This window comes from Phacochoerus africanus, chromosome 8, assembly GCF_016906955.1.
Source record: "Phacochoerus africanus isolate WHEZ1 chromosome 8, ROS_Pafr_v1, whole genome shotgun sequence".
NCBI lineage: Eukaryota > Metazoa > Chordata > Mammalia > Artiodactyla > Suidae > Phacochoerus > Phacochoerus africanus.
In genome coordinates this window covers 158,832,686-158,856,589 of record NC_062551.1, presented here as the reverse complement: position 1 = coordinate 158,856,589, position 23,904 = coordinate 158,832,686, and the positions used below count along the sequence as shown (strand labels likewise).

The window sequence follows — 23,904 nt, the reverse complement described above, 5'->3', positions numbered from 1 at the left end:
ACCTACACCACAGCTCATGGCAACGCCAGATCGTTAACCCACTGAGCAAGGGCAGGGACCGAACCCGCAACCTCATGGTTCCTAGTCGGATTCGTTAACTACTGCGCCACGACGGGAACTCCTAATTCTTGTATTAATTTATTAGCTCAAGGATTCCCAGAACATTGAGGGGCATGTAAATTCAAACTCTATACCAACATGGGACTCTGGTTATAAATTCTCAGGAAAGACTTTTCCCCAGGAGCCCAGGCCAAGATAAAAACGATTCATTGTCTTATTCCCTCATCTTATCTAACTGAGGAGCCAACTTTTTATGCTCATTCTCCTTCTAACTTCCTACGTTAAGACTTAAATTATGGAGTTCCCTTCATGGCTCAGTGGGTAAAGAATCCAACTAGGAATCATGAGGTTGTGGGTTCGATCACTGGCCTTGCTCAGTGGGTTAATGATCCAGTGTTGCCATGAGCTATGGTGTAGGTCACAGACAAGGCTTGGATCTGGCGTTGCTGTGGCTGTGGTGTAGGCTGGCAGCTACAGCTCTAATTCGACCCATAGCCTGGGAACCTCCATATGCTATGGGTGCCGCCCTAGAAAAGACAAAAACGAAAACAAGGAAAAACCTTAAATTACAAGATAACTGAAACTGACATTCCCTTTCCTTCCCACTTTATTATCTGTAGGATGGTTATAGCTTAGGTTACATGAACTTTATGTGCTTTTTGTTCTTTGACTCCTGGATAGTGCCTTTACCTTGTAGACTCAGTTATGCATTTTAAATATTTTCAATTGTATTTATCTAGCACCTGATGTTTTCAGGTTATTTAGCTCAGCATGTTGCCTGCACCTGAAATTTATATTATTTTTGTAATAAAAGAAGTTTGGGGAGTTCTTATCATGGCTCAGTGTTAAACAACCTGACTAGTATCCATGAGTTCGTGGGTTCGATCCCTGGCCTCTCTCAGTGGGTTAAGGATCTTGTGTTGCTGTGAGCTGTGGTGTAGGTCGCAGACTCAGCTCAGATCTGGCGTTGCTGTGGCTGTGATGTAGGCTGGCAGCTGTAGCTCCTGTTGGACCCCTAGCCTGGGAACTTCAATGTGCCACAGATGCGGCCCTAAAAAAGGAAAAAAAAATTCGTGTCTGTTTAGCTAGGATCAGAGACATTGAAGCATAGAGGTTTCTGGAAGTAAACATAGTAAAATAATCATCCCTTATCTCACTACACAAGCCAAGCGTTATTGACATATTTCTTCTGAATTGACACATTTCATGTGTTAAGTCCGTGTAAATGTGCATTTGTATTCTTTCCTCAAAATGGCGAATGTTGTAATTTGGGAATGTTTAAAACGCCAACTTATCCATCAAGTTTCTTTGCCTAATTTTCTTTCAGCCGGCAAATACTGCAAACTGTTAGTGGAAGAAGGAGGACTGCAGCTTCTGTGTGACATCCAGGAGCACAGTGAGGCAGACCCCCAGGCACAGCAGATGGCAGCCTCCATTCTGGATGACTTCAGAATGCATTTCATGAATTATCAGAGACGCCCTCTGTGTTGAATGCCCTTCTGAACCTTAGGGCCTCAGAGGTGCTCTGCTCCTCGGTGTTAGGTCTTCTGCCCTATAGGCAGTTGAATGTTGAATTGAATTGAAACTAGTTGTCATCGGAGTTTGAGTTGCTGCTTCATTGGCCTTTCTTTTGAGTTACAAGAAGGTTGAGTTTGTATGATAGTCATAATCCCTAATCAAGTTGGAATCATCCTGAGAATACCCTTTTACCAGTTTTAAATAATCAAGCCCTGGACTCTGTGAGAAGACCTGTGAGCTTGTGTTGGAACAGCTCTGCCACTTACTCTTCTCTAACCCTGGCCAGTTTCTTAACTTTGAGTGTTCGTCAGAGGGAGGGGGAAAAGAAAGACCTACAAGGAGACTTGATATTTATATTAAATTTCATGTTTGAAAGAATATCCTGAGTTATTTCTGGCTATATGAAGCCACTGAAAAAGAAGTACATGAGAAAGTTCTGGAAACAATATGCTTATAAATGTTGGAAGGCAGAACCTCTGTTGGAGGGGAAAAAAAAAAAAGTTGATACCAAGGTATCCACTTTGATAGATGGAGAGAAGAGAAACATATTTTTATGATTTTGGATATTCTCCTTTTGACCTTTTTCCTCCAGCTCTACACATTAGACTTAGTTAGACAATTGTGTGCAACTGGGTGTGTTGGTGGGGACTGGTCAAAATTAGGACCGAGAACAGTGTATAAGAGGGTTGGAAATCTCTATCCCTCAAAATTTTAATTTAAGTAGCATGATGACTTTGCCAAAGATTTAAAGAAGTGCTCTTATCTAACACGGCAATGAGAATAATATGGGCTTTTCTGAGAGCCTGCCTCTCAACAACAATATAAAACTATCAGAAGCTTTTGTTTGTGTACCCTGCAAATCGTCTCTATGAAAGACTATGAAATCCTTCTTGCTGTATTATTCACAACTCACAAAACATGTGCTGTCATCCATCTGTATTAATTTAAGTTTTTCAAAGAAATAGATTCTTTTTTTGAGTTAGTAGCCTATTTTAGGACTAGATTTTTGTGCTCTTAGCTGGCCAGACTCTTGAATGGAATGCTGTATACTATCTTTTGGAAGCAAATGAGGCTCATTGTTATTCTAAACCATATTGCAAACTGTTGCTCACCAGTGGAAGCAGGAACTTAAAATGTTCTTCCTTTTACAGTCCTGAAACTACGCAGCATTTTCTTTCATTCATTCTTCTGCATGATTTAAAAGGCTGTCTTAGTTTACTGACCTGGGTTCCATACTTCAGAACCTGCCGTTACCAGATACTAGCTTAGGCTGATGTGAGGAGGGTGGCTGAGAACTGGTGCCTGTTGGGGTCCAGTTCTGCACGAGGCACCTCTCCAAGTTTTGCCTCCTTCACAGCGTTCCTCTGCAATCGCGAAGTTGTATTTTCCCCATTTGACAGTTGAGAAAGAGGAGGTTTAGTAAGGTGGTTACTGCTCATGTGGTTGGTGTCAATTCTAAGACCTGGGCTCTTCTGTGTCATGCTCCCTTCCAGGAAGTGAGCACAACTTTGGGGAACATTTGTATTTAGCAGCAAATCAACAATGTTGTTGGCGTGTGTCCATGCCTGTGGCTTCGTGACTTCTAAGCGCGGCCAGGCATAGGCTCAGGAAGCTCAGACCAGTTCAAGAGTGACCACAAGGCTGTCTCTTCCCCTACCCTGGTTCAGGAGGGGAGGGCACGGAGACCAGTGTGCAATGTGCATGTCAGCCCCCTCTGTTCTAAGTGTGTCGTCTTGCTCACCTTTGCTCATGCTCTTCCCCTCAGCCTTTTCTTTGCCTCAGATGCCTATTTAGTCCTTCAGCCTTCAACTCCAGTGTTACCTGCCCGTTTCCTGACCCTCCATTCTCTCCGTCAGAGTCAACTGTTGCTTACTCAGGGCTCCTGAAAGCTATGAATATGGCCATCAAAATTTCCCTGCCACCCTACAATTTACAAAGGGTTTTCACAGCAGTGATTTCATCTGGTTCTTACAAGACCAGTGTACATTAATAATGATCCACATTTACCGAACATGAAGCATTTTATTATTATTTGTAATCCTTACAATAGTTTCAGTATAGACGAGGAAAGCAAGGCACACAAAAGAGAAACTGGCAGAGAGATGGGCCTATTCAATCCTATCAGGATTTCCGTTTCATCTCCGTTGCACAAAAGAAGAAGGAACGAACAGGGCAGCTGCGGGGGGGGGGGGGGGGGGGCATCTGACAGCTTCTTGGCATCTCAGGTGAGCACCTGGTAACTGAGACGCAGAGGTCAGGCTTATAAAGCAATATAAAGGGGCCTATTTTACCCTTAGTTTATAGTTCTCTCAGAGGTATTCAAAGCAGACTGTGCTGTAGTGATTATCTAGCCTGGGTGAAGGATAATGACGTTAGCAGTGGGTGGCATGGTAAGCACCTTAGTTCCAGGCATCAGGCCACTCATTTTATATCCATCCTCATCTTTGTGAGGAAACTGAAGCCCACAGAAATGAAGTGATGAGGGCAGTTGTGCTGCAGATTTTCCTTCTGGGTTCTTCCCTGTAAGGCATGCATCTCCCATGCTTAAGGTTAAATGGGAGTCATTCACCAACAAATTTGGGGGTCCGCTTCTCCCTGAAGGCTGCCATGCCTTCCAGGCGATCTCGGGTCGGGATGTTCTGAAACAACATACAGAATATTAGTTTGGGGGGAGCAGGGCCAGCGTCCAATAGAGACTGGCTCAAGCTTATTCAACCCATGATAAAGCCAGAATCCAAGTCTTTCCACTGCCTCTGGACTCTGGTGTTGGGCCACGCAAAGGTATAGGCCTCGGGGCTGCTCGATTCCTAGGGATGGCAGGCTGCCTCTAGCATCTGATGATGTCACACTAGCCTCTCTTTGCACATGGCTGCACAGTGTCCTGCAACAGTCTGAAGTGAGGCTACTCTGAAAAGAAGAAAAATTAGACTTTGCATTAAGAAATCTGGCTTTGGGAGCTCTCGTCGTGTCGCAACAGAAACGAATCTGACTAGGAAGCATGAGGTTGCGGGTTTGATCCCTGTCCTCGCTCAGTCTGTTAGGATCTGGCGTTGCTGTGAGCTGTGGTATAGGTCGCAGATGCGGCTCAGATCCCTCATTGCTGTGGCTGTGGCGTTGGCCTGCAGCTGCAGCTCTGATTGGACCCCTAGCCTGGAAACCTCCACATGTGGCAAGTGTGGCCCTAAAAAGAAAGAAAGAAAGAAATCTGGCTTTGAATCTTAGTGTGTAGCTGGTTCACACCAAAGCCTGCAAGTTCATCATTTGTTAACCTGGAGATGAGTATTTTTGACTCACCTAGGAGTCCTGGTCTAAGTAGGTGAGCCCTAGGTTTACTGCCTTTATACCATCGAACACACAGGCTATGTCCGAGGCCCTGACATCCCACTTCAGCCCAGCCCCCACGGCAGCCAGTGGTCCAGAGATTCTTCTCTGTCGAGAGTACCTCTGTGAGTCTCTGGACACCAAAACAGGGCAGGATGTACCACCATTAGATGGCCGAGGAAAGGCCCAGAGAGGAGGAGTGTGGCTCCCCTGGGACCAGCCCAGGCTAACTGCAGGAAAGAGTGGCACTGACTCTTAGGGAAGAGATGAGCCTATTAGATTGGTCATGCAGTACACACTACCTCCAGCCTGCTCACTCTTCCAGCCTCTGCTTGCAAACATGCAGGACTGGCTGCAGCCACATACCTGGGCATAGCATATCCCTTCAATGGCCATCCCTGATGCAATGTCCACCTGTAAGAAAGAAGTGGTGCTTGGATCAGCTTGACCTTGCCCACCTCCATCTGCACTGGGGGCCAGCCTGCCCTCCTGCCCATACCACTCTGTTTCATGGATTCCTCCAACAAATTACTGAGGCTTACTCTGTGCCAGCCCATGTGAGCAGTGATGTTATAATAGGAATCTCCCACCTAGAGAGGGGACACCATAACAGTGGTGAAACTGCTGGGATGAATGGAGGCCCTGAGAACACCGGGGAGGATTTCATGTAGCCTGTAGAGCTGAGGAGGGTGGGCTGGGCTGTGCCTGCACAGCCAGTGTTTCTTCCTTCCCATCTAGCTGCTTCACCGTGCTCCCTGTCATCCCTGTTAGTGAACTTGGTGGGCTCTGCATTGCCCTGAAGACTAAGGTCTTGGGCCTTTATGACTTGGCCCCTGGCAACTTCGCAACCTCTGCAGCCTAGTGCTTGCTGTTACTACCACTTACAAGCGCTGTTGTAAGAGAAGTACCGTGTATGTGTGTAAACTCACTCACTTTCCACCACAAGGCTTACTATCCCCACTATTCAGCTGAGAAATCTGAAGCGTAGAGAGGTGACGTGATGTGTCTAAGGGATGTGGGAAAGCAAGTCTCAGCACCAGAGCCTCTGTTCCTAACCTCTATGCTGTGTTTCACTCACCTCTTCCTCCTACTCAGTTGAGTTGCTTTCTTATATACCTCTGTGGTTTTCTTCACTTTTTCTCCTTGTTCTAGCATTGTCCTCTATCCCAAACACCAACTCTAGAAAATGTTCTCCACCCCACGTTAGCCAATGCCATCACCCTGGCCACATGGACAGTGTAGCTCTAACCTCTCCAGGGTGTCTGCTTGGTTCCCCTGACCTTTTCTTAGTGACTTGTGTCTGTCTGCCCACCTCCCCACTTTGGGGGCAGTGACCGTAGTTGACTCATGTCTGTGTCCCAGTTCTGGTCTAGGTTCAGTGTGTGATCAGTGAGTCGAGTAAGTCTAGGGATGGGTCAGCTGTAGCCAGGGCACCCCCCAGAGCCCTGTCCGAGAGGGAGTGTTAACTGACCCCCAGCACGAACCCAAGAACATGGACTTGGGAGCCGTGCACACCTGGGTTCTTGTTACTCCCTTGCTCTGTGATCCAGATAAGTTGTTTACCCTTTCTGAACTTCAATTTCCTTCTCTCTCCAGGGGAGAGAGATGAGGATAAAGTGTAACTTGGAATATCACCTGGCCAAACTTCGTTTTGTAGATAGATGAAACTCAGGTACAAAGAGGGAGGTCAGACTCGAAGTCCGTTAGAAGAGTCCAGTTCCTGAGTTCTTTCCAGCTGTGCTGTCTGTGTGCCGTGAAAGCACCACCTTCCAGCCACCCCGCTGATTTCGGTGGGCCCAAGGTCCGACCCAGAGCCCTCTCACCTCTATTCCTCGGTCAATAGCTAGTTTGCCCAGCCGCACAGCAATGGGAGCCTAGGGGAAAGAAAAGGCTTGGTTGATGCTGGGATCGGTGTTTAGTCAGACATAGAGCTCCACAGTGGGGGAAGAGGTCTGGGTGGGATTCTAACTATTCTACTGGCAGTTACGTTTCCATAGTGTTCGTACCTACTACTTCTCAGGTGATAATCTTTTTCTATAATGAAGGAAGCCTACCCAATTCTTGACCCTTCCAATCCTGACCATCTGGGCTTCTCGTCATTTAATCCATCCCTCTGACATACACAACATGCTCCATTTTCCAAACACTTTTCCACCGCAGATGTGCCACCCTTCTAGGCGGTGCCATGCTTAAGTGAGGCTCAGGATGGTGAAGCACTCGGCTGCATTAGCCAGTCAGTGGTGACGCTTGGATCCCATGCCCAGTCACCTTTCCCACTGCCGCTCCCTTCTACTCTGTCAACAAACGCAAGCTCCCGCAGCAAGCAAGTTTTACCCCAGTGGGGACTATCAGAAAAAGAATGATTTTAAAATCTGTTAGCATAGAAGCCATAAATGCTACCTAAAAATGAAGAACTTCATACTGGGAAAAACACCACAAATAAAAGGCAAAAGTCAAAAACTGGCAAGATATATTTGTGATACTTCTGACAGAAGAATTTCCTTAACAAAAAGCTGGTACAATTTTTTTGTACAGAATTTTTATACATTATTTTCCATTATGATTTATCTCAGGATAGTGAATATAGTTCAGTGCTATACAGTAAAACCTTGTTTGGCATAATTTCTTTAACATTTACAGTGGTATGAAAAGGCAGTTAATGAGTTCCCATTGTGGTTCATTGGTTAACAAATCCAACTAGGAACCATGAGGTTGCGGGTTCCGTCCCTGGTCAGTGGGTTAAGGATCCGGCGTTGCCGTGAGCTGTGGTGTAGTCGCAGATGCAGCTCGGATCCCGCGTTGCTGTGGCTCTGACGTAGGCCGGTGGCTACAGCTCCGATTAGACCCCTAGCCTGGGAACCTCCATAGGCTGCAGAAGCAGCCCTAGAAATGGCAAAAAGACAAAAACAAACAAACAAACAAAGAAAGAAAGAAAGAAAGAAAATGCAGTTCATAGTAAAGAAAACACAAGGTGTGCTCAGCTTTACTCTTAAATCACAACATTGATGTGCTCCTTTTCACCTCACTCTAGCTAAATTATAAAATGTTAGTAATGCCCATTATTGCTGAGATTTAGGAGACAGGTGTTTACATACATAACTGATAGAGTAAATTGGCACCATGCTTCGAAAAGGCAGTTTGACAAGAACTGGCAAATTAGATGCACATGTTCTTTCATGCTGCAACTCCATCTACCCTACAGACACACTTCCAGGAATACACTAAGAGGTACAAAGTTATTTAACTCTGGCTGTTTTGCAGGAGCATAAAGATATAAGCAGCATCTTGTTAGAGTACTGGTTAAATGATAGCACATCCAAACCATGAAAACGTGTGCAGTTGTTTAAAAGAATGTGGTTGAACTTCTCTTGAGGTGCAGCAGGTTAAGGATCCAGTGCTCTCACTGCAGCTGCTTGGGTCACTTCTGTGACATGGGTTCAGACCCTGACCTGGGAACTTCCACATGCCGTGGGCATGGCCAAAAAAAAAAAAAAAAAAAAGGTTAAGTGTATGCTGAAGTGGGAAACTCTAAGAAGAAAAGAAAGGTGCCTACTAATGTGTCCGTTAACCCATTTGGGTAGAAGGTGTTGATACGATGTGCCTTTGGGGAGAAGGGTCAAGAGAATGGAGAATTTCATTTTTTGTTTTATACTCTTCCAAACTGTTGAATTATTTTTTATGCTTTTTTTTTTTTTTTCGGCAGTGCCCTTATGCAAAGTCCCAGGCCAGAGATCCAGCCCACACCACAGCAGCAGCTGCTACAGTGACAACACCAGATCCTTAACCTACTGCGCCACAACAGAACTCCTATGCTCTTTTTTTTTTTTTTTGTCTTTTGTCTTTTGAGGGCTGCACCTGCGGCATATGGAGGTTCCCAGGCTAGGGGTCTAATCAGAGCTGTTGCTGCCGGCCTACACCACAGCCACAGCAATGTGGGAGCCGAGCTGCGTCTGCAACCTACATCGCAGCTCATGGCAACGCCAGATCCTTAACCCACTGAGCGAGGCCAGGCATCGAACCCACAAACTCATGATTCCTAGTCAGATTCGTTTCCGCTGCGCCACGATGGGAACTCCTCCTATGCATATTTTTATTTCATGTTTTTAAAATGTCTGTTAGAACTGGATTAGCCTCTAAAAGTGTGTTCCTTGTCCCTAAACCATCCTAAAAGGAGTTATTTATGTGAGAATATGTGCATAATTTATATTCTTATATATGCAATGAAAATGTCTGCAAGACTATGCAAACTGTTAACAGTGGTCATCTCTGGGGAGAAGGATTGGGGAACTGCGAGAGCTGTTTTGGTGACCTACTGTCCCAGTCTGCCAGTAACTGAAGAGTCATCAGGTCATGGGACTTTCAGTTTGAACCTAGACAGCCCCAGGTAAAGAAGGTCACCTTTTGATTTTTACTTTGTCCTTCTTCTTCTGTTTTACTTGATTTGCTTGCCATGAATATGCACTACTTTTATTTAACTACTGAGTTCTTATCATAAAAATTAAAAACTACATAGATGTGTATGCGTTGCAAACACGTTTATGTTTCTGTGTGCGCGCGCTCATATATGGCTGAGCCTTGAACTTCCTGAGGGTTAGGGGTACCAACCATCCATGCAGTGGAAAATCCACATATAACTTCACAGCCAGTCATCCCTATGCAGAGTTCTGCATCCATGAATTCAGCCAATCTCAGATCCCGCAGTGCTGCAGTATGTATTTAGTGGAAAAAAATCCAGGTATAAGTGAACCTGCACAGTTCAAATCTTTGTTGTTCAAGGGTCCACTGTGTGTATGCATATATAATTATGAATTCTTAGAGGTACGATGGGTAATTACATGTTATTTGGAAATGTGAACAGTGAGTCACACTGGCGACAGTGTGTTCTATTCCTTTATGTTCAAGTGGGAAACAGCCAAATCCGTATTCAAAGGGTAAAGTATATATACTATTTAAGGGGAAAATCTGAGTGTTAGTTGCAGTTGTGTTTATGGTCTTCTGGGCTCTAATCTCTGGAACCATTTGACTCTCTGGTCCTGGTCGTTTGTCCACTAGAAGGCAGCCATCTGCCACACTATCCCTTGTACCCACCCTGTCCCAGGAACTCTCTCATTTTTGGCTAATAGCCAATAACAGCTGGAAGTTGAAGATCTGTTTTGCAGGTTGCATCAGAATGTTCCAGCATTAGTGATTGCAGTACTAGTTTTTGGTGTGCTGGTGTTTTGGTTTACAAAGCTACTTTTAAATACTGAAATACCAGTAATGAGTGGAATCCATTATGTCAGTATATTAAAAAATCTGAAGTCCGAATCATCTTGAGATTAAGCTCAAAGACCAAGATTTTTAATTTATGCAAAAAGACAAGCCCTCTGGTTTGCAAGTTTTGCTGATAGGCCCCCTCTGTGGAAGTGTAATCAGCCGCTACCCTGAGTCACTCAGAGTTTTGTATTAGTTCAGAGACTTTCTGACCAAGTATAACAGAAACATCACAGCATTAAAATTAATAACAGCATCAGACTCTCCAATTATATGTGATGAAACTAAAAAGAATGAAGACAAAACAAATACTTTCTTTTAAACCAAACTCATTATCATCAGTTTTTTAAAGTTTACAGCCCCTGCCCTCAAAGGAGATCTCAAAGTTAAGAGGCGGGATTATTCAAGAGAGAATTTTTTCCAAAATAAAATACTTTAATTTTTATGATTAATTCATATACTTTTATCTGTTACTAATATTAAAATGATAAAATATGGTTAACATTTTTATAGGCTTATATTTTGTTTAACATGTTTATAATTTTTATATTTGGAATGCATTAAACATTTAGTTTTTCAAAAATTGGTATGTTTTGTGCTCTTTAGAATAAAATACTTGTTTTTATATTTTATTCTGAATTATGCAAAATAAATGCCAAAATGCAAGTTATTGTCTTTCCTTATGGTATTTCAGTCACTTTCTTTAAATTTTTTTTTTTTTTTTTGCTTTTTAGGGCCGTGCCCACAGCATATGGAGGTTCCCAGGCTAGGGGTCGAATCGGAGCTGCAGCTGCCAGCCTACACCACAGCCACAGCAACGCGTCTGTGTCTGTGACCTATACCACAGCTCACGGCAACCCCAGATCCTTCACTTACTGAGTGAGGCCGGGGATTGAACTCGAGTCCTCATGGATATTAGTCTGATTTGTTTCCGCTGAGCCACGACGGGAACGGGGATGGGGGCGGAAGTAAATGAATCTTTTGCGGCCCCATGAGACACCCCTGCCCCCAGCGCCCCCCACCCTCCATGTGCACCCCTATGGCACGGGCATCCTGTGCCCGGCTGCCACCACACCTGGGGCAGGATCTCCTGGGCCAGTGCTAGAGCCCGGTGGTAGGCGGCGTTGCCCTCCTCGTTCTGGGCCACAGCATGGTTCACCAGCCCCAGAGCCTGGGCCTGCATCCCACTCAGTCGTCGGCCTGTGAAGATGAGCTCCTTCGCCAGGGCCACGCCCAGGCATCGAGGCAGCCTCTGAGTGCCCCCTGTCAGGATGGAGCAGGGGTGGTGAATCTGCATGGGAAGTGGAAGCCCCGAGGAAGCCCAGCCTGCAAGTCAGCCAAGACCTCTTGGGGGAGTGAGTTAGGGTGGCAGGGCAGAGCCCAGAACACAGGGCAAAAGAAGAGAGCCAGGGATTATGCTGGACAGAGTAGAGTTGAACAGGTTGAGGAGAAGGATGGATGGTTACCTGCTCCCGGGAGGAGCCCTCGGGTGGTCTCGATCAGCCCCATGACAGCTGAGGAAGCTGCTTAAACAGAACAGAGTGAAACTCTACCCTACCTTCCAGCACCAGTCCCCAAAGAGAGGAGACAGCACCTGCAGGCTCTGCTTACCCCTCCGATAAGCCAGTTCCCTGATGGTGTGGCCACAGCTGAACTCTTCCAGACACTGCCTTTGGAAGAGCCCTCACTTGGAAGACAGGAGACCAGGCCCTCATCCGGCCTCCCTGACTCACCAGGCAAGTCTCTTATGCTTTCTGAGCCTCAGCAGTGGGAAAAAGACGATTACCCCTCTCTTCCTGCTTCAGATGGCTGCTAAGGCTCAAATGAGGTAATGGTGCTTGGAATTAGGAGAGGGTTCCTAGAAGGTGCCCAACACCTATTTGTAAGTTAATGAATTCTCTTTCTCCTGCATCCTTAGCTCAGGTCTGTTCCCAAATGTCTGCGACTCCTGCTCTCACCAGTTACTCTTCTCAGCTTTCATCAGCCTGAAATTTCTGTTCCACATCCTCCTTCCAAGTTCTGCTTCCTCTGAGAAGCCCTCCCTGAACGCCCCACCCTAAGCCTTCTCCTGAATTCCCTCAGTACAGGCCATCTGAACCATGCATGCAGGTAGGGTGGGGGGGTGGTGCAGTTATGGCCTTGCTCCTAGCTCCCAACCCCGCCAGTTAGTTGACCTAATAAACATGGGCATGCCAGAAGCAGAGTTGGGGCTATGACCTGGCCTGGTAGTTTGATGCCTTCTCTTTGCTATGCATCATATAGATAAACACTCCCTTTACACTTAAAAAAAATTTTTTTTTTGGCTGTACCTGCAGCGTTCAGGAATTTCCGGGTCAGGGATCAAAGCCATGCCACAGCACCAACCCTAGCTGCAGGCAGTGACAATGCCAGATTCTTAACCCACTAAGCTTCAGGGGAACTCTTGGAGTTACATAATTATTTAAAAAATGTTCTTGGAGTTCCCTTCACGGCTCAGTTAATGAACCCAACTAGGATCCATGAGGATGTGGGTTCGATCCCTGACCTTGCTCAAGGGGTTAAGGATCTGGTGTTGCCAAGAGCTGTGGTGTAGGTCACAGACACAGCTCAGATCCTGTGTTGCTGTGGCTGTGTCGTAGGCCAGCAGCTGTGGTTTTGATTTGAATGCTAGCCCGGGAACTTACATATGCCATGGGTGCAGCCCTAAAAAGCAAAAAAGAAAAAAAAAATTATTCCATGGGTGCTAAGAGAAAGGAGTAAGGGTAAGAATAGCACCATGAAGGCACTCAGACTTGTTCCGATTGCTTCCAAGAAGGACGGGCCCAGCCACCAAGTTGGTAAGGTTAAAAAGTGATCATTTACCCTTTCCTCCACTCCAAAGCTTAGTTTCTCTGAACAAGTAACACAAACCTTTGCCACTGATAAACCCAGGGGCAGTGCTGCTGCCCAGGAATGTTTGCGCTTGGCTGGGCAGATGAAAGACTGTGCCCTCGGCTTATATAACATGTTAGATAGAGCTGGCACGGACAGGACTGCAAGGTTGAACACCGAGTTCCCTTTTGACTCAGCGGGAACAAGCCTGACCAGTATCCATGAGGCTGCGGGTTCATTCCTGGCCTCGCTCAGTGGGCTAAGGATCTGCCCCTGCTGTGAGCTGTGGTGTAGGTCACAGACTGGCTCAGATCCCATGTGGCTGTGGTTGTCGCCATGGCCAGCAGCTGCAGCTCCAGTTTGATCCCTAGCCTGGAAACTTCCATATGCTGCACGTGCAGCCCTAAAAAGCAAAAAAAAAAAAAGGCATTGAACAGGTAATCTTTGTCCTCAGCCCCGCCCTCTCTGCTCTTTTTGCTGAGAGGTTGGTGGGAACATTCCTGAGATGAGGGCAGCTGCCTCCAAGAAGGGGCGGCTACTACAGCAGTCTGTGGCTGGGCTGGGAGGGGAACCATCTGCCTGAACTCCCTACTGCCACCTTGCCTTTAGTTTTGGGTTGGTTGGAAAGCCAAGAGCAGTGGCTGATGGCAGAATCCCCAGAATGAGCCTGTTCCATTCTTCCCTCCCCACCCCACCGCACCTCTCCCCCTGTCCGGTACCTGCCACTCGGAGGTCACAGGCCAGGGCAAGTTCCAGGCCTCCGCCCAAGGCAAACCCATCCATAGCTGCGATGGTGGGCGCAGGGAAGGCTGCTGTGGAGATGAAGAAGGGCTTAGCCTGCAAGGCCCTGGCGGGACCAGGACAGGACCTAAGGGGACAGAGGGTTTCACTGGTCCTAGATTTGGGGACCTTACATGGTACCTCAGACAGGTCATCTATTTTTTATTTTTTTTGGCAGGGCCCCCAGCATATGGAAGTTCCAGGGCCAAGGACTGAATCCATGCTACAGCAGTGACCCTCGTCACTGCAGTGATAATGCTGGACCCTTAACCCCCTGTACCACGAGAGAACTCCATCGGCCAAGTTATCTTAGAAGTCAGTTTCGCCCCTAGGGAAAGCTATGGGGTCAGCTGGGGAACGGGAGTGGGGAGATGGGCAGGACGAGCCCTGCTCAGGCCCACTCTCCTGCTGGCCTCCCTGGAACCAGCCTTTTTGCTCTCCCTTTTCATCCTGTGTGCCAAGCACCATGCTGGGTGCTGGGAACACAAAATTGATTCAGGCATGAGGAAGGCAGACCTGTAAATAGCCAGTGATGATCAGTGCTCTGATAAAGGAAACTTGGAGGATGGGTCAGGGGTGGCTTCCTGGAGGAGGAGGCACTGGTGGTCTTAAAGATCGAATAAAAAGATCAGATGGCCAAGGAGGGATGGATAAACCAGGCAAAAAGAACGGTAATCATCAAAGCCTGAAAGCATGCTTGGTAAAACTTGATTCCTCTGGCATAGCCAGGCTTGACCCTGAGAGCACAGGGGTGGGGGGTCAGGACTAGCAGGGCACAAGGGCTGAGAAGCCAGGGCTCCCTCTGGGAGAAAGGCCTTCTGAGCCTCTTGCCACCCTCCCCCTCATGGAATTCCTTGTGCTCCCCCTCCTCACAGAGTCATCTATCTCTCCTCAGAGATCCCCACAAAAACTGCCCTCTCTTTGGAGTAGAGGCTGGCAGGTGGGGTGGGTCGGGGATCAGAGAGAACCTGAACGCCCTCCTCCTCCCCATTCCAGGACCCTCACCAATCTCATTCATCAGGCCTCGGAGCCGCTGCACAAAGACCCCCACCTCCGCCTCACTCATCTGCTCCCGCTCCTTCAGGTCTGCACCTGCAGATGGTGATAGGTTGATGGCAAAGACTCAGTACTGAATCCCAGGCTGTCAAAGGATCCAGCAAAAGGAAACCTGAAGGGAAGCAGCCAGAGAGGAAGGAGAAACACCAGAAAAACATGGTCAAGGAAGCCAGGGAGGGAAAGGGGAGGGGAGGTCAAAAGAGGAGAGGGGCAACAACTAGGTTTCATCAAAATTAAAAACTTTTATGCATCAAAGGACACTATCAAGAGAGTGAAAAGACAACCCGTGGAAAAGACCCCTGACAACTAAAAACAAACCCCACGAAGGACAAAGGACTCAGAACAGTCATTTCTCCAAAGATAAGCCAGTCAGCACATGCAAAGAGCTCAACATTAGTCCTTAGGAAAATGCAAAAAGAAACCACAAGGGGATACCCCTTTGCACTCATTAAGATAGCTATTATAAACAACAACAAGCAAAAACAAAAAAACAAGTGTTGTCCTGGGTGGGGAGAACCCTGATGCATTGGTGGTGCCAATGTAAAATTATGCAGCTGCTGCGAAAAACATTTTGGTGGCTCCTCAAAAAGTGAAATTTAGGATTACTGTATGCTCAGCGATTCTACTCCTAAGTACGTACGTACTCCAAAGAACTGAAAGCAAGGACCCAGACAGACATCTGCACACCAGTGTTCACAGCAGCATTATTCACAACAGCCAAAAGGTGGAAACAATCCAGGCCCATCAACCGATGGGTAAACAAAATGTGGAATGTACACATAATGGAATATTATTCATTTTTTTAAATGAAGGAAATTCTGCAATATGCCACAGCACGAATGAACATGAAGGACACTGTGCTAAGTGAACTAAGCCAGATACAAAAGGACGAATTTATGATTCCACTTGTATGAGGTACCTAGAATAGGCAAATTCATAAAGATAGAACAGAACAGAGGTTCCAGGTTGGGGGAATGGGGAGAAATTGCTCGTTGGGTACAGAATTTGAGATGATGAAATTTTTCTGCAAGTGGACAGTAGTAATTGTTGAATAACCTTGTGAATGTACTTAATGCCACTGAATTTTACACTTAAAAACGGCTAAAATGTAAATTTTGTGTAATGTATATATTTACAATCCAAAAACATAAAAGAATAATTTAAAAAAATTGTTCCCCGTTTTATTGAGACACAATTGACACGTCACTGTATAATTGATTAAAGAAGGGGTCGAGGAGTTCTCGTTGTGGCTCAGCCGTAATGAACCCAACTAGTACCTATGAGGATGCAGGTTCGATCCCTGGCCTCGCTCAGTGGGTTAAGGATCTGGCATTGCCGTGAGCTGTGGTGTAGGTGGAAGACACAGCTCGGATCCCATGTTGCTGTGGCTCTGGCATAGGCTGGCATCTGTAGCTCCAATTAGACCCCTAGCCTGGGAACCTCTGTATGCTGCAGGTGAAGCCCAAAGACAAAAATAAAATTTTTACAAAAGAAAAAAAAAAAGAAAAAAATGGGGTTGGTGGGGTCCAAGGAAGCTGAGAGGTCAAGTAAGAGGAGAAGTGAGTGCAGGGTACAGTGGCATGGAGGTGAGCAGGCGCCTTGGTGAGAGGCGTGACAACGGAGGGGTCATCACAGGCCAGACGGCAGGGGCCTCAGGCAGGGTGAGGGCTGAGTACAGCCCTGGGAGTCTAGACGATGCAAAAGTCAGTGGGAGAGCCCTTGAAGTCTTTGATCAGTTCTGGCCCCTTGGTGACAGATGGGGAAACTGAGGCCCAGAGAGGGACAGGAACTAGCCTAGGATTCCAGAGCATGTCCAAGGCAGATCCAGACCTCCTCCAGCCCCCACTTTCCCGACCTTATCTGGGGCAGTGAGGAGTGGGGCTGACAGGGGCGTGAAGTGACCATGATAGAAGAGGTCAGACAGAGATGGAGCCAGAGGAAGAGGCCAGGGTAAGATGGGGGCCTCAGCCAGAGAACCGGTGGCGGGCGGACCCTGAACTGGCCACGCCCATCTGGACAGCTGAGACCCGGGAACGGAGCTGCGTCTCCTTGAAAACTCCTAAGCGTCATGCGCCTCCCATCCTGGCCCTCCGCAGCCTCTTCCCGCCTTGCCAGTCCCCTGCACGGCTCCCCCAGAGTCGGTTCTTGGCTCAGCTCAGCTCTCCATTCATTTGCTTCTCGCTGTGGGCCTGGGCGCAGCATTTCTCATTTTTGAAATGCCATATGGGTGCTTGCCCTGTTGAGACCAAACGCAGGTCCCCACAACAAAGAAGGGTTGACAGAAACTGAGATCTTGTAGGTGGACACGGGCACAGGGTCCCACCTTGGGCACAGGCTTTGTGAATGTCTTTGCACTCAGTTCCTCACTTCTCCAATGAGGTATCAGAACAGTGTAGCGAAACAGAAAGAACAAGAATGGGGGTCAGAGAGGCCAAGTGCAAACTGAATTCTTACTAGTGGTATAAACCCAGGCAAAGAATTTTACCTCTGACTCAGCTTAAGTCTGTAAAATGGGACTAATGAGCTAGATGCTAGAGCTGACCCCCCCATCCCAACACCCTGCAGGCTGGGGGGAGCCCTGCTGAGCCCCAGGGTGGGGGCAGAAGAGGAAACAAACCCACCTGCGCAGAATACACCCTTCACTCCACTTCTGAAGATGAGGACGCGCACGTGCCGGTCCTCCCGCAGCTGGGCCAGGGCTTCCAGCAGCTGCAGAGGAGATCCCGTTGGATAGGTCCTAGCCCAGCCCCTGCCCACCCTGGTGCCGCCCTTTCTCACCTGGCTGACAAAGACGTTCCCCAGGGCATTTCGGGCGCTCGGTCTGTTCATCAGAATCTCAGTGATTCCTGCAGGGGACAGGGAGACCTTGGGCCTGGGACCTGGGATGGGACGGCCTCTGCGCTTGGTGAGCCGTGTGACTCACACACCGAGGCCTCCGTTTTCCCGACCCTTGCCCTCTCAGCCTCACATAAGCGGAAGGGCTTGGAGCAGCAGGGCTAGAGCAGTAAGAATGACTGCCACAGTGGTTCCTGTGCGCTTCCGCTATTGTGAGATACACGCACACACACCCCTTCTTCAATTTCACATCTCCACATTATTCTCTCCTCCACAGCCTGACTTCTTCCTCTCGAGGTGAACGAGTTATGACAATTCCACCCAGAAACTCTTCCTGCGCTCTAATTTATTGCTCACTCCTGCCCCTCCAAGTAACAACCTCCTGATTTTATAGTGATTACTTCGATGCATTTCTTTTTTTTTTCTTTTTGCTTATGGATGTCCCCAGGCTAGGGGTCGAATCAGAGCTACAGCTGCCAGTCTATGTATGCCACAGCCACAGCAATACTGGATCCCCTACACAGTGAGACCGGGGATTGAACCTGCCTCCTCACGGATACTAGTCAGATTCATTTCCACTGTTCCGCAGTGGGAACTCCCTTTGATGCATTTCTTTACAAGTCTATCACTCAAATGTGCAGGCCTACACATAATAGTTCAGACTCGTTAATTAAAAAAAGTCGATGTGTCTTTAAAAGCTTGTTAAAATCTCCAGCTTCTGCCTCCAGGTCTGTCTTTCCCTCAGAAGTTATTTATTAAGGAGCCTGGGGCATTAGCCTTTTCTGAAGCATGAAATTTACTGATTGCACATCCATGGGACATGTCAGCATTTCTCCGTCACAGGAATTTAGGAAATAATCCAAAGGCTGAAGCACACTCACCTTCAAGAGAGTAACTTTGGCCCTAACTGTGTGATGTTCTTTCACTAATAACAGGTAAGCTGCTGCTGCTTCTTTTTCTTTTCTTTTCTTTTTTTTTTGGCCATGCCCATGGTGTGTGGAAGATCCTGGGCCAGAGATCGAACCCAAGCCACAGCAGTGACAATGCCAGTTCCTTAATGGATAGACCACCAGGGAACTCCTTGACATGTGTCTGCCCTGTGGCCTGATATTCTCCTGGCCTTCCTCCTTCCTCTCAGAAGATGCTGGCACTTCTTTTCTAGGTTTTCTTCTATCTAATTTTTAAATTCCTAATTCACTTATTCACTGTAATATCTATCCATGTTACACAAGCCTTGAGGAACGTAATATACGGCGTGGTGACTATAGTTAACAATACCTTATTGTGTATTTCAAAGTCTTCTTCTCCTTCCCCTCCCTCACACCTCCCTGTGCTTGCCTCCCGCACACCCAGGACTGCCCTGCACTCCTGGCCAGCTCTCCTCTGAGCTCCGAACCCGAATGTACAGCTGCCCGCTTGACATCTGGACCCACAGGTAAAGAAACGATCCATCTTTCCACTTCTTAGGCCGTTTCCCTTCCTGTAAAATGTCTGGATGGACTCGAGGATTGCTAACCAGTTCTTTGGCCTTAAAAGGTCCCTTATTAACGATGAGGTTGCGAGTTCCATCCCTGGCCTCACTCAGTGGGTTAAGGATCCAGCATTGCTGTGAGCTGTGGTGTAGGTTGCAGACGCGGCTGTGGCTGGCAGCTATAGCTCTAATTAGATGCCTAGCCTGGGAATCTCTACATACCTCATGTGCAGCCCTAAAAAGCAAAAAAAAAAAAAAAAAAGTCTCTTACTATTTTATCTCTGGGTGCTCAGCTTTGTCTGTGGAACAAGGATTTATTAAGATGCCATTCTTGGGGGGAATTGATCTGAGACTCGGCAAAGGGCCAGTGAAAATTTCAAGGCTCTCGAGAGACAGAGTTTCCAGCTGTAGATAGAGAACTGGGGTCCAGGACAGAGAACTGCAACATTCAGGCTATGCAGGCTTCCTTAGCATCCCCAGAAACCTTCAAAGTGACCTTTGAGCCCAGCAGGCCTGGAGGGCCCACCGAAAAGCTCGGATGTCCCCCAGGTCCTCTCCAGATGAGAAAATGCTGCAGCTTTTGGGAAGGGAGATTATGGTAGATACAGAGAAACCACATCAGAGGCATTGGGGAAGACAGCTTAGGTCCAGTGTCATTGCAGGAGACAGACCTTAGAATGGGCCCTGTGTTCACACCCTGGATAATCCCCTTCCCTTGACTGTGGGCAGGCCCTTGAATGGCTCCTAATGAAGAGACTATCACTTCTAAGATTAGGTTTAATTACCTGGTAAAGGTGACAAGATGTCAAGTCTTGTGATTAGGTGATGATGTAGATAAGACTCTGTGTGGCTACTGTCCACTAGAGAAACTAGTGGACCTATGGAGAGGGTCATGCGACAAGGTACCGTGGGCAGCCTCTAGGAGCCGAGAGTGGTCCCCTGGCCACCAGCAAGAAAATAGGACTTCAGTCCTACAACAGGAGGTGAATTCTCTCAACAGTGGGAGGAGCTTGGAAGCAGATCTCTCCCCAGTCAAGCTGATGATAAGGCCACAGCCCTCACCAGCTCCTGGTTTGCAATCTTCTAAAACCCTGAAGCAGAGAGCCCAGCTAGTTGTACCTGAAATTCTGACCCACAGACACTATAAGATAATAAATGTGTGTTATTTTCAGGTTCTCACTGTGGTGCAACAGGACAGACAGTGTCTCTGGAGCTGGGACAAAGGTTCAATCCCTAGCCCAGCACAATGGGTTAAATCACTGGTACAGTGGGTTAAGGATCCAGGTGCAGGTCGCAGCTGTAGCACGGGTCGCCCAGCACAGTGGATTAAGGATCAAGGTGTGGGTTGCATCCGTGGTTTGGATCTGATCCTTGGCGTGGGAACTCCATATGCCTCAGGGTGGCCAAAAAAGAAAAAAAGTTTGTGTTGTTTGAAGCAACAGAGTTGTGGTAATTTGTTATGTGAAAACAGTGAACTAACATGGCCAGGATGTCTTGGGATTGACAGAAACTCCCTCCTCTCCTCTTTGCTTCCCTAGTCTGTCTTTCCTTTTTCTCTGGCTGACTCTCTGCCGTCTTTCACCTCCATCTCCCTCTTTCCGAATGCTGAGATGGCTTGGCTGAAGTCACAGCTCAGTCACAGAGCAGCTCTAAAGCCTTAGACAAGTTCCTTTATCCCTCTGACCTTCACTTTCCTGCTAGGTAAACAGAATTTCTAAAAAGGTTGTCACGAAGATTAAAAGAGCTAGTGCTTGTAAGTGCTTAACCAGAGTTTGTGGGTCCTGTGAGCAAGGGAAATGCACAGAAGCCGCGGAAAGTGTGGGACCCAACACGAGGTATGAGCTTGAAGCCGGGACCCCTGAGGAGCCAGACAGGGCCCTTGGCACTTGCTCATGTGTTCACCTGACCAATGTTGAATTTGCATTACCATGCTCCAGGTCCCGGAGAAAGAGACAGGACTCAGCTATGGTCCCTGACTTTTTTTTTGTCTTTTTGCCTTTTCTAGGGCCGCTCCCACAGCATATGGAGGTTCCCAGGCTAGGGGTCTAATCGGAGCTGTAGCCGCTGGCCTAGGCCAGAGCCACAGCAACGTGGGATCCCAGCCGCGTCTGCAACCCAAACCGCAGCTCACGGCAACGCCGGATCCTTAACCTACTGAGTGAGGCCAGGGATCAAACCCGCAACCTCATGGTTCCCGGTCGGATTTGTTAACCACTGCGCCACGACAGGAACTCCAGAACCTGTGGCTTCTTTTTGTTCATTTTTTGAAAAAAAATTTTTGTGGCTGCCTTAGGGGCATGTGTAAATTCCTGGGCCAGAGATTGAACCTGTGCTGCAGTTGTGACCTGCACCACAGCTGCAGCAACCCCAGATCCTTAACCTGCTGCACCATGAGGAACTTCTGAGTCTGTGGCTTCTCTCGGGGTTGGGGGGATGGTTCTGTGTGGGTCTCCTCCTGATGTCTCCTCCACTGCTTCTCCTCAGTTTCTTTATCTCCTTCCCTCAGGGGTTTTCTCCTACTTTCTAAATGCCCTTTGGCAGGGGCAGAGGCTTAACTTCCTGATGCTGGCTGTTTGGAGAGAGTTCCCAAGTGAGCTCCAAGGATTATGACCTGAGATAATATTTAAAGTAATGTATAAGTCTGTGTTTTGAGTCACCGACTTAGCAAAAGAATTAGTGATGACCTAATAGTTGAGAACACAGGTTTTGAAATCAGACTTGGTTCAAACTGCTTAACCTCCCTGTTTCTCAGTTTCTCAATCTGTAAAGTTGGGAGAAAAATTACAGCTATTTCAAGGCAAGCGCCCTTGCTGGTTTGGCAGTAAGCTAAGCATGAGAGTAAGGGGTATTCTCTGACACCAGCAATCCCAGTTGGCCAGAGAATTCTCACCAAGTGATGTCCTGGATACGGGTAGCCCCTACATGCCCCTCAAAAGTGGAGGATGCACACTAGGGAATAGTATGCGACAGCAGGGGCCAAGGAACTAAATTTTTATGGCAAGGCAGCTCTTGAAAGCTTAATCTCAAGCGGGGGTGGGGGAAGGAAGAAATACGAGCTGTCAGGAACAACGCCCTCCGTGGAAATTAAAACTCCTTGGACACAAAGAGTGTTACATCAAATGCAGGGAAGGGAAGAAAGGGTTGGGAGAGAAGGACCCTGCCCTGAGGGCGACTGCGGTGTGTGATAACGGATAACGCGGCTGGCTGAATGCGCTTTAAAGTGCAACCCCCTCCCCACAACAAAACAAACAAAAAACTCAGACCCACTAACTAACTAAGGAAACAAACCCCAGCACAACACTCCAACGAGATGTTTTCTGCCAGTGACAGGCCCCAACGCTGAGTCAGCTGGACTCAAAAGTCCCCCAGCAGCTGCAGGGCCAGCGCGCAGGGACGAGACTCGTCCTCTGTCCTTCCTGCGCGGAGAGCTGGCTGCGCTCCGCCGCCCCGGGCCCCTGGAGCTTCGCCAGGAGCCTCGGCCCAGGAGGGAAATCAGGTCTTTTACCGCTTGTGTGGGGGCCGGGCGCCCTCGTGTCTGATCCCAGCCCGGGGCGAGTCCTCTATCTGGCCACCACACAGGGGCCCGAGGGGACACTGACGTGGAGTCGCACGACCTTTAGGTTCCGGGCGGCCGTTAAGGTGGTCACCTACCTCCGGCCTGGGGGGGGGCTAGACTTAGACGCGGGGGCTTTGGCGTCCCGTCCTCAAACGCCTTCCCACGGCCTGTTTCCGTCTCCCCGCGCCCACCGGGCACAGTGGCCAGGGGTCCGCCCCGGCAGCAGGGCCAGGCGCCTGGCCTGCCCGCGTCAGCCGCCCGGCCGGCACGTCCCAGGACCGCGCACTTACCTTGGTCGAGACCCGCCAGAGCGCGCACTTGGATCTCGCGACCCGCATCCGCAGGGCTGGAGGCGCAGCCGCGAGTCTTCTCCAGGGGCCTCCAGCGGCGCGGCGGGCGCAGGGCGCTCGCCAGGGTGCGCAGCATCGGGGTGCCCTCGGAAGGGTGCCGCCAGGCCCCTCCACTACCTTCTCTCCCGCCGAAAGCTGGAGGATCAGCCCCAGGCCTTTGCAAACTGCTCCTCCTATGGGTCCAAAGTCCGGCGCTGCTCTCAGAGACCGGAAGACCTGGGTAGGGGAACGTTCATTAGGAGAAAGTTCAGCTCCAGTGTGTCTTGTGTGTGTGTGTGTGTGTTTATTTTTTTTAGGGCCGCATCCGTGTGTGTGTGTGTGTTTATTTTTTTTTAGGGCCGCATCCGCGGCATATGGAGGTTCCCAGGCTAGGGGTTGGATTGGAGCTACAGCTGCCACCCTACACCACAGCCATAGCAACGGGGAATCTGAGCCCTGTCTTCGACCTACACCTCAGCTCACAGCAACGCCAGATCCTTAACCCATTAAGCGAGGCCAGGGATTGAACCCGCAACCTCATGGTTCCTAGTTGGACTCGTTTCCTCTGCATCACAACGGGAACTCCATCCAATGTGTCATTTTGGACAGGGCCCAAGCTCTCTAAACGCCAGTGTTTTCTGTAAAGCACAAATAATAAAAGTGACTTCTGTTAAAGCCGAAGAAAGCCAAATGCTACTTAAAAGTAATGAAAACAGATTTTATTTTTTGTCTTTTTATGGCTGCACTCTGGGCATATGAAGCCCAAGCTAGGGGTCAAATCTGAGCTGCAGCTGCCGGCCTCTGCCGCAGCCACGGTCACACCAGATCCGAACCGCTGTGCAAGCTACATCGCAGCTCAAGGCTACCCTGGATCC

General features: G+C 48.3%; 2 protein-coding genes across 6 annotated transcripts in view; one reads left to right on the top strand and one right to left on the bottom strand.

Moving 5' to 3' along the window:
* The window catches only part of ZYG11A (zyg-11 family member A, cell cycle regulator), a 48,141-nt gene extending 46,590 nt beyond the window's left edge, over window positions 1-1,551 (top strand). Inside the window, exon 14 of the mRNA XM_047792572.1 lies at window positions 1,388-1,551. Coding sequence (XP_047648528.1) covers window positions 1,388-1,551 — 164 coding nt within the window. The remainder of the gene's footprint in view (window positions 1-1,387) is intronic.
* Window positions 1,552-3,580: 2,029 nt separating this feature from the next.
* On the bottom strand, window positions 3,581-23,324 carry ECHDC2 (enoyl-CoA hydratase domain containing 2). 5 transcript variants are annotated; one of them, XM_047789079.1, is made up of 10 exons: window positions 22,991-23,324; window positions 17,617-17,684; window positions 17,460-17,547; window positions 14,788-14,874; window positions 13,722-13,811; window positions 11,619-11,678; window positions 11,228-11,415; window positions 6,723-6,773; window positions 5,266-5,313; window positions 3,581-4,217 (listed from the first exon to the last, which is right to left on the bottom strand). In XM_047789079.1, the coding sequence occupies exons 1-10, from the start codon at window positions 23,124-23,126 to the stop codon at window positions 4,140-4,142; spliced, it is 894 nt and encodes a 297-aa protein (XP_047645035.1). In that variant the 5' UTR covers window positions 23,127-23,324; the 3' UTR covers window positions 3,581-4,139. The 5 variants fall into 5 exon arrangements, with proteins under 5 accessions (XP_047645035.1, XP_047645033.1, XP_047645034.1 ...); XM_047789077.1 differs by having other exon boundaries at window positions 13,722-13,814; window positions 22,991-23,322; XM_047789078.1 differs by having other exon boundaries at window positions 11,619-11,675; window positions 13,722-13,814; window positions 22,991-23,321.
* Window positions 23,325-23,904: the final 580 nt, after the last annotated feature.